Source organism: Polypterus senegalus, chromosome 2 (assembly GCF_016835505.1).
Source record: "Polypterus senegalus isolate Bchr_013 chromosome 2, ASM1683550v1, whole genome shotgun sequence".
Classification (NCBI taxonomy): Eukaryota; Metazoa; Chordata; class Cladistia; order Polypteriformes; family Polypteridae; genus Polypterus; species Polypterus senegalus.
In genome coordinates, this window is record NC_053155.1 from 290565636 (window position 1) to 290577928 (window position 12293).

General features: G+C 34.8%; 1 protein-coding gene across 2 annotated transcripts in view; it reads left to right on the plus strand.

Annotated features, from left to right (window-relative positions):
* The window catches only part of pds5b (PDS5 cohesin associated factor B), a 159428-nt gene that overhangs the window by 99391 nt on the left and 47744 nt on the right, over positions 1-12293 (plus strand). For both annotated transcript variants that reach the window (XM_039745755.1, XM_039745756.1), the window contains exons 15-21: positions 1024-1072; positions 3310-3449; positions 3836-3951; positions 4039-4144; positions 5778-5938; positions 7421-7544; positions 10519-10677. In XM_039745755.1, the coding sequence (XP_039601689.1) occupies positions 1024-1072; positions 3310-3449; positions 3836-3951; positions 4039-4144; positions 5778-5938; positions 7421-7544; positions 10519-10677 (855 nt within the window). The remainder of the gene's footprint in view (positions 1-1023; positions 1073-3309; positions 3450-3835; positions 3952-4038; positions 4145-5777; positions 5939-7420; positions 7545-10518; positions 10678-12293) is intronic.

Below are 12293 nucleotides of genomic sequence, written 5' to 3' on the forward strand. Positions count from 1 at the left end.
ATATTGTGTGCGTGTATATGTATTTTGAAATACCAGGGTGTACAGCTCCCCAAACCCAGACATAGATAGGCAAAGAGACACAAGTCAAAGGCAACACACATTTATTTCTAGCATCCCAGGGGACTATTGCAGTAGCGATCCTCTCTCCCACGGTCCTTCCATTCCATTGCCGTCCCAGCCAGGTAACGACTGTGGCCACCCATCACAGTATATTTATATTTCCTGATAATTACAAACGGGTGGAACTAACAAAGTCAGGCTGTTCATATGTGTACGTTCTAAGTGTTAGCAGCAATTAGTTGGTATTGTTATTCACTTACAGCAGTATTAAATAAATACAAGACTTAAACGTTAACAAAACAGAAAAAGCTTTTGTTTTACAGGCCTTAAATAAAAACCTTTAGTTGTACAGTCTGTTTTCATAGAAAAGGCTTAATAAGAAATTAAAGGAAGGAATTGACTGCCTCTGATCCACACATTTCCTTCAGGTCCAGGATTGAGAAACAATTTCATAGGTGTTTAATGGGCATGCAGCAGTTTTGCACAACCTTTGCTGAAGTATTCCTTGTAGTACTTTATTACTTTAATTACTTAGTATGTGAATTAAGTTGTAATTTAATTTCAATATAAATAAAGCTTTTGTAGCCTTTGGCAATTTTTATTTTTTCACCCTGTGGAAGCTAGACTTGCATTGTTTCAATACCATTCTGTGCATTATTTAAAAAAGTAAATTTTAATTCCAGTGGTCATTTTGTTTTCTTATTAGAACAGCAGAGGTGGAGGGCAATAAAAAAGGGTGTAAATTGAAAATATAAATAAAAAAATGTTTACTAGCTCTTTGCTATGATGTTGTTTTTCCAATATTTAGTGTATATGATGTGATGCTGAGGCAGAAATTAAACGAAAAATTAATTACAACTTAGCAAAAATGCTACATTTAATAAAACATTAAATAAATTATTTAGTTTTTCAAATACTGTACTTTCCTTTAATGGTTATCAACTTTTGCACTTTAAAATTTAGTCAGATACTTCAAGCAAAGCTATCTTCACGAAAGTAATGGTCATTACGCGTAAGTACTTGTATGTTTTTTCTCTCTGTTTGGTTTTCCTTTTTTTAAACATAACATTTCAAATTACTTTCCTCTAAGGGGTTTAACTGTGCTAAATTATCTTCTATGCTTTGAGACAGCCTACTAGAAGTAAAGCAGATTTAATTTACAATTATGTCTGGGCATTGGAAATTTTTATGTAGGTACTGTAATGAATATTTAATCTAACTGCATGGCAGAATATTTGCACAATTTGACCTGTTTTCTCCATATTTATCTTTTACTCTTAACAGTAGAAGAATTTGATCTTAGGTATTTTACCAAAAATGAATTCAATTGGCCATTATATGATATGATTTATGAATTAATGTTGGAGTACTGTACATAGTCTTGTTCACAAGTGCAAAATGTGATCTTGAGTCTTTTGTTGGATAGCTGTCTTATTACTTAGTTGCATAAATCCCATTGTTAGGTAAGATGGCTGTATGTGCCTAATAAGGTGAGTTTTAGTGAATTACAGTGGTGTGAAAAACTATTTGCCCCCTTCCTGATTTCTTATTCTTTTGCATGTTTGTCACACAAAATGTTTCTGATCATCAAACACATTTAACCATTAGTCAAATATAACACAAGTAAACACAAAATGCAGTTTTTAAATGATGGTTTTTATTATTTAGGGAGAAAAAAATTCAAACCTACATGGCCCTGTGTGAAAAAGTAATTGCCCCCTGAACCTAATAACTGGTTGGGCCACCCTTAGCAGCAATAACTGCAATCAAGCGTTTGCGATAACTTGCAATGAGTCTTTTACAGCGCTCTGGAGGAATTTTGGCACACTCATCTTTGCAGAATTGTTGTAATTCAGCTTTATTTGAGGGTTTTCTAGCATGAACCGCCTTTTTAAGGTCATGCCATAGCATCTCAATTGGATTCAGGTCAGGACTTTGACTAGGCCACTCCAAAGTCTTCATTTTGTTTTTCTTCAGCCATTCAGAGGTGGATTTGCTGGTGTGTTTTGGGTCATTGTCTTGTTGCAGCACCCAAGATCGCTTCAGCTTGAGTTGACGAACAGATGGCCGGACATTCTCCTTCAGGATGTTTTGGTAGACGGTAGAATTCATAGTTCCATCTATCACAGCAAGCCTTCCAGGTCCTGAAGCAGCAAAACAACCCCAGACCATCACACTACCACCACCATATTTTATTGTTGGTATGATGTTCTTTTTCTGAAATGCTGTGTTCCTTTTACGCCAGATGTAACGGGACATTTGCCTTTCAAAAAGTTCAATTTTTGTCTCATCAGTCCACAAGGTATTTTCCCAAAAGTCTTGGCAATCATTGAGATGTTTCTTAGCAAAATTGAGACGAGCCCTAATGTTCTTTTGCTTAACAGTGGTTTGCGTCTTGGAAATCTGCCATGCAGGCCGTTTTTGCCCAGTCTCTTTCTTATGGTGGAGTCGTGAACACTGACCTTAATTGAGGCAAGTGAGTCCTGCAGTTCTTTAGACGTTGTCCTGGGGTCTTGTGTGACCTCTCGGATGAGTCGTCTCTGCGCTCTTGGGGTAATTTTGGTCGGCCGGCCACTCCTGGGAAGGTTCACCACTGTTCCATGTTTTTGCCATTTGTGGATAATGGCTCTCACTGTGGGTCGCTGGAGTCCCAAAGCTTTAGAAATGGCTTTATAACCTTTACCAGACTGATAGATCTCAATTACTTCTGTTCTCATTTGTTCCTGAATTTCTTTGGATCTTGGCATGATGTCTAGCTTTTGAGGTGCTTTTGGTCTACTTCTCTGTGTCAGGCAGCTCCTATTTAAGTGATTTCTTGATTGAAACAGGTGTGGCAGTAATCAGGCCTGGGGGTGGCTACGGAAATTGAACTCAGGTGTGATACACCACAGTTAGGTTATTTTTTAACAAGGGGCAATTACTTTTCACACAGGGCCATGTAGGTTTGGATTTTTTTTCTGCCTAAATAATAAAAACCATCATTTAAAAACTGCATTTTGTGTTTACTTGTGTTATATTTGACTAATGGTTAAATGTGTTTGATGATCAGAAACATTTTGTGTGACAAACATGCAAAAGAATAAGACATCATGAAGGGGCAAATAGTTTTTCACACCACTGTAAATGGGTGCAGCTTTATCTGAACAAGTGAAATAATTGTAAAGACAAAAACAACACATATGAGGTTCTGTGCACATTTGTGCTTAGCACCATAATAAATGTAATTTTTTATTTATAAAAAAAAACCAGGAAATCTTCCAGATCCTGGTAAAGCCCAAGATTTCATGAAGAAATTCACCCAAGTGCTTGAAGAAGATGAAAGGATTCGCAACCAACTGGAAACTCTTGTCAGCCCTGCTTGTTTTTGTAAACAAGCTGAAGGATGTGTGGTAAGTATATATAAAAAAAAAAAAAAACACTGCCCTTCATTTAGTATTATGCCGATAATTTAATGAGGGGGGAAAATAATTTCAAGATTTTTTTGTTTTTAATGTACCATGTGTTCAGGAATTTTAGAGTTATATTTTAGCATATGAGTGTGCTTTTGTAATGCAAAACTGTTGCTATTGTAAGAACATTTGTTTATTAGATGTGTTTATACAGTAGTCAACTGGTTTTAACTAAATTTAGTGCCACATCTAGGTAAGTTTTAACTATATACTGTATGCAACATTTATTTTAATACAGTGGAATTTTTGAAATGTCTCTAAAAATAATATAACTTAGCCTGGAATTTTGTGGTTTTTTTTGTATTCATTATTGTTTCTTTCTCCAGAGAGAAATTACTAAGAAACTTGGAAGTCCCAAGCAACCAAGCAATCCTTTCCTTGAAATGGTGAAATTCCTTTTGGAGAGGATTGCTCCAGTGCACATTGATTCAGAGTCCATTAGGTAGAGTGGTTGATGTAAAGCCTTTATTCTTTTTGTCACTCCTTTGCAGAAATCTTAAGAGGGTTTTTAAATGTATTTTTCCTTTAGCGCTCTTATCAAGCAAGTGAATAAATCAATCGATGGTACAGCTGATGATGAGGAGGAGGGAGTACCAACTGAACAGGCAATCAGAGCAGGTCTTGAGTTGCTTAAGGTATTTTACTTCTTGTTTTTTGTTTCATATTCAGAATATTAATAGCCATGGTCACTTGTGTCAGGAGAGTTCTTGTCAAGTCTGTTTTTATATAGTTTACATATTCTCTATACCCATTTGAGTTTTCTGCATGTACCTATATTTCCTTCCACATCTCAGATATTTGCATGTTAGGTTAATTAATGTCTTTAATCCTAGTATGGAATATTTTGAGTTTTTGTTTATACAGACCAGAAATTCTCACAGTCTTGTAAAAGTAGGAAAATAAACCGATCATTGAGTTTTTTTTTTTCCAGATTGTGTGTAATATAATATTTTCAGACCTGTTTAATTTGTACCTGATTTCCACTGCCACGGCTTATCCTAGCAATATTGGGCACAAGGCAATCCTGGATAAGGTGTCAGTCCATCAAAATGCCCATTCACAAAGAGCCAGTAAAGACTTAACAATTAACTTAAATTTTGGGGGTGTGGGATAAAAACTGAACTACACAATGGGAAAACTGCACTAAGCTCCATGCAGCATATACTCCTTCTACTGCATTGGTAAATAAAAAAAAAAAGTGATTTCACTTTTATCGATGATATTTCATTTTGGTTCTGAGGTAAAGGTTAAATTGGCAACCTTTTGCTTTAAAGTCCAGTACTCTAACCACAGTGCTGCACTGACAGCCCAAAAATGGCTTTAATAGGCACATGAGTATTCATAACAATGTGCTGAAAATATGTTGTGCCAAGTATTTATTCATTAATTAAAACTAAAGTTGTGAAGTTCATTGGCAATCTGTTCCTATGTAAGATAACTCTTATAGAATGTTTGCTATGGGGTACAATTTGTCTGGAAATACATTCTTAACTCACTAAATAGAGGATATTAGATAATGTATGTTTTTACTAGTAAAAAAATAATTCTTACATGCCATAGGCAGTGTGGTGTAGTTGCTGAGAAACTGAACTTGAAATCTCAAGGCTGCTAATTAATTCCCCCCTCCCCCCAGACTTCTCCTTGACCCAGCATTATCTTACATTATCTTAACCATGTAAGTCCCCTTAGACAAAGTGCTAATGATTGTCATGTTGAGTTTTAATCTATGCATTGCAGTGTCTATTTCTCCAGATCCAGAAGAACCAGTAGATGTGGCTTAGGTTGTTGCATTAGTTTATTTCTCTATGGAAATATCTAGCATTATTATTTGAGGGGAAAAGGATGTTGTTGTTGACAAATAATTTGTTTTGTTTGAATAAGATGTGTAGTGAGGAAATGTGCATTGTGTTTGTGTTCGGTAGATTTTTATGGGATTTTTCACGTGCATGTCTAAACTATAAAGAAGCAATGCATGCATAAATAACATATCAACTACGTTGTTTAAAATAGTTTATTTATAAAAAGAACAATGTTTGCAAAGACAACACAATAAAAATTTATAAAGTTAATATAAAAATGAGTTTAAAAAAAACATAAATAAATTGTTCCTAGTTTGTAATAGTAGGGCAAATTGTGTTCATGCATAAGTCATGCATATAATAAAAAAATGGATAAAATTAATATAATTAAGTATTTAAAGAGAAAATTACATTTTTTGCATATGTAATCAATGAAACTAAAGTTAAATGTGACTATTTTGATTTGCAGGTGCTTTCTTTTACTCATCCTGTCTCCTTCCACTCTGCGGAAACATTTGAGTCTCTTCTGGGTTGCCTGAAAATGGATGATGAGAAAGTAGCAGAGGCAGCTCTACAAATATTTAAGAACACTGGAAATAAACTGGAGGAGAGTTTTCCTCATATCAAATCGTGAGTGTTTTAACATTTATAGAAGAAGCATGCAAGCAGTACCTTGTTAGCTTAGATATTAAACATACTAAATAAATCTCAATTCCAAACTGAAAAATTTCTGAACATGTTTTTTTTTGGTCAAATAATAGTCTAATCAGCATCGACTGTTGTTATTTCTGACTTTATTTTTCACTGTTACAAAGGACTGTTTTTATTTCAGATGAACTGTTGGCTGTCTTATTGAATGATTCAACAAGTAATAATTAAGAGGGAGCACTTGCTAAACAATTAAGTCTATAAAGGAAGTAGATGGCATGTTAGAACAGTGGTTAGTAGGTTTGAATCCCATGCTTGGATCTTTTCCTGTTTCTTCAAGGGTTTTCCTCCCATGCTCACTAAAAACATGAAGATAAGGTTGGTTGGTGTTTGCAAATTGGTTCCAGTATATGTGTGTATGACTGGCCCCTGCGATGGACTGGTGCACTGTCCAGGATTGTCTCCTGTCTTGCTTCCAGTTCTGCCAGGATAGGCTTTGATTCCCATGATACTGCCTTGGATTATGCAAGTTTGTGAGAGACTGATGGGCCGATCAAGCATTGTAAATCATTATGTGTAAAGCCTGAATAAGTAGTAGTTTTAGTAACCTGTTTCTTACTGAAAACTGTTATTTGGACTTGGATTTGAATAACTATGAGAACAATGTTAACCACACCAGGAGATGCATGTACATCCGAGGAACTGTGATGGGATTTAAACTCTGAGAAATCACTTTCAAAACGTGAAGAGTAGGAAACAGCTTGCCTGCTGGATTCGTAATCTTGGAGGATGCACTGTATGCTATGCAGAACTGTAAAGCTAAGCATTCGAGATGTGGTGCACCTAGCAACAGTATAGCAGAGCACACAATGGTGAGACTGCAAAATGGCGATGTGACACACTTAAATATAAAATTCCCAATGATTTAACACATTGGGATACTGGACAACCATGATGTTGCTTTTGTGCCTCATCTCAGAACACAGACTGGCTACCCAGTCTTCCAAGACAAAAATAATCATATGAAACGTTCTGAAGCATTCTCGCATCTAGACTCCATCTCAAAATCCCTAAATTTAAATTCAATAGAAATCTATGGGGCTGTTTGGAGCAATGAGTAAAAAGCTGACGGAGCCATCTGACCAATCTGGTCAAACTGCAGGATTTGTTGCCAGATGCAAATTGTCGTTGTCTACATCCGCAAACTGGTGGATTCAGTGCCAGCCAGATCTGAAGCTGTTATATGATCTTGTTACACACTATTAGATAAGATTTAGCCAAGGATGACTAATTTTTTGTCTGATGACATGAGGCAGATCATTACAGACATGGTAGTTTTTCCATTGGAATACAAACTCGTAGTTTAGGATGGCAGCTATCCTTTAACCTTGTGTGGAAATACTGACTTTATCTTTATGCTAATAACATTAAATTGAATTTTACATTTTATTTTTGTCTTTTCAGTGTGTTGCTTCCAGTTTTACAAAATAAGGCTAAGAAGGGCCCTCCACGCCAAGCCAAATACGCTATTCATTGTATACATGCAATATTCTCCTCAAGAGACACTCAGTTTGCACAGATTTTCGAGGTATGGATTGTTGTATTTTTTATGTGTATAGACCCCTTTGATTATGCAAATGATTGCCAAGGTAACATATTTTAGCATTTCACTTAAGCATTCCAAGTACAATGTTGCTGTGCATGTTGCAGTACCAGTAAAATAGAACTGGGGTATTTAAACAAAGTTCTGCATGTGAGCAATCGCAATGTATCAGTTGCTGATAGATACAATTTCTGTGTAGTAACAATTGTGCTAGATTGCAGTTAAAATCTGGGTCAGAATTAATCATATATTCCCTTTGAGAAACAGCATGTCGGTCCTTTGCTGCTTCGGGGGATACAAAATCCCATAGGTCTTACGCAAATTTTAAATACCCCCTAAAATATAAATAGTTTTGAAGTTATACTGTATATAAATCCTTTCATAAAATTAGTTATACAGAAGTATATAGTTTATACAGAAAAATAAAATAAAGGTTCATATGAAAAAGAACAGAAATTTCAAAATGTTACTTCTTGTAGTTGTTTAATTTAAAACTGAAAGAAAATATTATAAAATATGTTTACAGTATTTGGTAAAGATCCAAGGTGAGGAGTTGATTTGTAACTCAGTCTACTTCCAAGAAGTTGTTTTGATTACTGAGCTGTGAGAATAGCTGCATCATTTAAATTTAATGTTGTGTTATTATTGTGTGTTGCATGTTAATGACACCATTTTTCTCAGTGTAGTTGCTGTATTTCTTGTTAATGCAAAGTAAATTTGTTTAACATTATTTAACTTTTTAAATGCTGTTTTCCTTCATTTTTCTTTGAATGTTGTACTTGTATCCTGGAACTATGTCTTTATTGTAAATTTTTTTTTTTTTTTACTAGTCGCTTATAAAATCATAATGCCTACATTAGGGAGGCCATAAAACGATCCTTTCATACAAAGTTTCTAGTCTTCATAAATTAATTGGTCAGCTTTATACCAGATAACTATCCTAACCTCTGCCCAATTTTTGATGGTTTGTTGAACATTGTACAGTATAGGCATGCAAACGTTTGAACCGTTTTTTTTTTTTTTTATATCCATGTTCCAGATTCAGTTAAACCCCTTTATAATTTTCACTTTCACACCATAGAACACAGTGGGTTTAATATTAAAAAATGGAATGTTTACTGTTGCATCTCACAGTGGTGTACAAATTTTCTGTATTATCATAAAGTATTTTTAATTTATAACTGCAAGCAATTTTGAATGGCTATACTGTACATCCAAAGAAATGTCTAGGATTACAGTAGAAAACACAGCATTAAATAGATGTAAAGTATGAGCAGAACTTACTATTTTTAAATTCATAGTAGTGTCCCCAATGTTTTTAGTATGTGTCAGTATTTCTGTTATAGATTTATGTAACAACCTGAAAAAAAACAAACTGATGAACATTCTGCCCTCACTGAGTACACATCTTTGACAGGATAATTTAATTAAACATGTCTATCCTTTCCATGTATTCGGCTTCTTAGACAGTGACAGCATCATATGTGTATGTGATGCATTTAAAATGCATGCATTGGGATTGATAATTATTTATGTGTACATTTCATAGGGAAAGTAGGCAAAGTTTAAGATTTGAATAATTTTGAACAGTGTGGCTGTGAATAACGGATGTATCTACTTGAGTACTATATATAAGGAATGTTATACCCACAAGGGTTTTTCCTTATGAGAATACTGCTCTTGGTTCTTTCTCAGACCATTGCCCAAAATACATTCAGTCAGTGGTCTTCATAAGGATCACTATTGTTACTTGTACATAGGTGTGTTGAAGAAACATAAGAAGGGCTATGGTGAAAATTAGTAAAGACAAATATTGAACAAGGAGTAACTTTGTGGCATACTGGTATATTTCTGGTATATGCATCGTCTTTGAAAACAGAAATTGTCAGAGCAGCTTAAAACACAGGTCCAACAACATTCTATTAACATTTACTGAAGAACACCATAGCTAACATATATTAAAGATAAAACTGTATTGCGATCTACCGGAGACATCCTTTCGTCAAATTGTTCTTTATTTGGGTTGGAGGCTTTTTTTTTAATACTGCTTACAATTTAACTATGTGGACTATGTGTACTGTAAACCTATGGTATACATTTTTGTTTTGAAATATTTCATGTTTAGTCAGTGTATCATACATGTTGACTTGATATTTAAAAAAGTGTGTCTGGTACCCTTTGAGCTGATAAAGTTTCCAAAGGGTTTTAGTACTCATTTTCAACATAATTACTGTATATTCTGTAGTCATTTGCTTTATAAAGGTTTGATGTTCACAAATCATGTAAGTAACGTGATCACATGGATGTAGTATAGTTTTATAACATCTGTAGTGAGCAAAACTGAGCTTAGATTTGCCCAGCAAAATTCATTCCATTACCACATAGTATTTTTTCTTCACGTCAGCATCCTTCTTCCCCATGTGCAAAATCATGGGAACCTTGTTCTTATGCCGAGTGTGGTAAGAGGTGCTTGCCTAGAAAGCACTTATTTAAACACTCTGAAGGCACCTCTCTGATGCAAAAATCCATTGGATATGGAGCTGGTGGTATATCTCCTGAATGATCCAGGTTTGGTTTGGCTTATAGATATAGGTAAATTGAGAATATATGTTGTTATCTCTGATCCAGAATGAGCAAGGCATGCAAGACTGAACCAGTGGCATGGATGTGTAGTCAGGACTTATTTAAGGCAGGTAAGAGTATGTGGAGATGCATTGAAGGAGCCATGGAGACCAGGAGATCAGCAGAGTAAGGAATCACTGGTTTCATCCATGGTATATCATTTTAGTGAGTTTTATGTTTTGTAATTATTAAATTGCATGCAAAAATAATTTTTGTGGCAATTATATGAAACTATATGCAAAATGAAACATATCTGCTTTGCTTATCACTGTATAGAATATTAGGCAATTAAGGTACAGGAATATTTGATCTTAAGTGTTTATTTTTTTATTTGTAGCCCCTCCATAAAAGCCTGGATCCTGCTAATCTTGATCAGCTTGTTACACCTTTAACAACAATTGGACATTTAGCACTGCTTGCACCAGAACAATTTGCAGCACCACTCAAGTCATTGGTGGCAAACTTTATTGTTAAAGATTTGCTTATGAATGACAGGGTAAGTATAACAATCATTTAACTAATAGGATGCTCTAAGTCTTTTAGTAGTGGTTGTTAGCAGAATAATGACTTTAATGATTTTTTTATCATTAAGGTACTTTCCTCTTTGTTTAAACACATAAGCACATAATAAATATTATGAAAAACATTGGCATTGTCTTCATTGTAGTGTTTTAGTGAAGTGTGATGAGCCAGCACTAATTTTGTAAATGAAAGTCACAGGGCACATTCTGAGCAGAATGTGAATTTTTCACAGAGAACTTTCAAAGGTATATTATTAAACAAGGGTTCAACAACATATTACCTGTATAACACTAACAAAATTAACAGTAAAAATTAAAATGTAAAATAATTAAAATTTGGTGCTCCTTTATAAAAGTTTGCATTCAAATAACAAAGAAATCTGAAACAATTTATATATTATCAAAGCAGTCAATTTAAGCCCATACAGATTTGTTGTAACCACAAATGATTTAGATTACCATGATCACTGGGATACTCAGTTTGTGTACAAAAGTTTAATGGCCTCAATCAATCAATTCAAGACCAGTTTCAGTTACCACAGCTAGGTTATTCTTGCCTATTTCAACATATGTTTATTAAAATTTATCATTTCTCTCTTGTAAATTTTTTTAAATTAGTTTTCTCTCTTTATTATCCCTAGAAGTCAGTAGCACACACTATTTGAGCTAATTCAATGCAACTGATGTTATAGCAATAAAGTATTTTCTTTAATGTATTTAATTTACTCCTGGTGCTTTCTAACTGATTTTTTGAGAGAGGTATATAAATGGACATTAATGAGCTGGGCTGGGCTGAAAGGCCTGTTCTCATCAAAATTGTATGTTCTTAATTAGACATGTAAATTAGATTAAAGAATAGAGACTTTTGATGAAATAAGATAAGTGAGATAACCTAATTGAATTCCAGTGGAAAAATTAATGAAGTACAGATTTCAAACAAACATGAAATATCTAAGGCCAATATCCCATTACATGACTTTTACTCGTGGGGCATGTCAAACTTGCAGACAGCAGTTGCTGATCTCTTTGCCTGACCATGTCAATTTACATGACTGAAAATCACCGACTGTATCACATTTATAATCACTGTCGTATCACTGCTTGCTGACCTTACTACTTGCCCAATGTTGTGACAGCCAATAGCTTGTGTTCTGTTTTTTCTGCCACTGTGCAAAGGGTTAACAGCTACGACAGGTTCTGCTACAATTTCAACCATTTCTACGGAGAAACCATGGGTTATTGCTTTCATGTGGATTTTACTTTGACAGGTACCACCTACCTAGAGATTGTTGCAGACCACATATGGCCCTTCATGGCAATGGTATTCCCTGATGGCAGTGTCCTCTTTTCAGCAGGATACTGTGCCCTGCCATGCAGCAAATAGTGTGGTTTGAGGAACATGACAAATAATTTAAGGTATTAAATTGGCTTCCAAATTCCCCATGTCTTAGTCAATGGAGCTCCCACTTCACAATTTACAGGACTTAAAGGATCTGTTGGTAACGACATGGTGCCTCATACCACAGGACACCTTCAAATGTCTTGTGAGGTCCATGTCTCAATAAGTTAGAGCTGTTTTGGCGGCATGAGG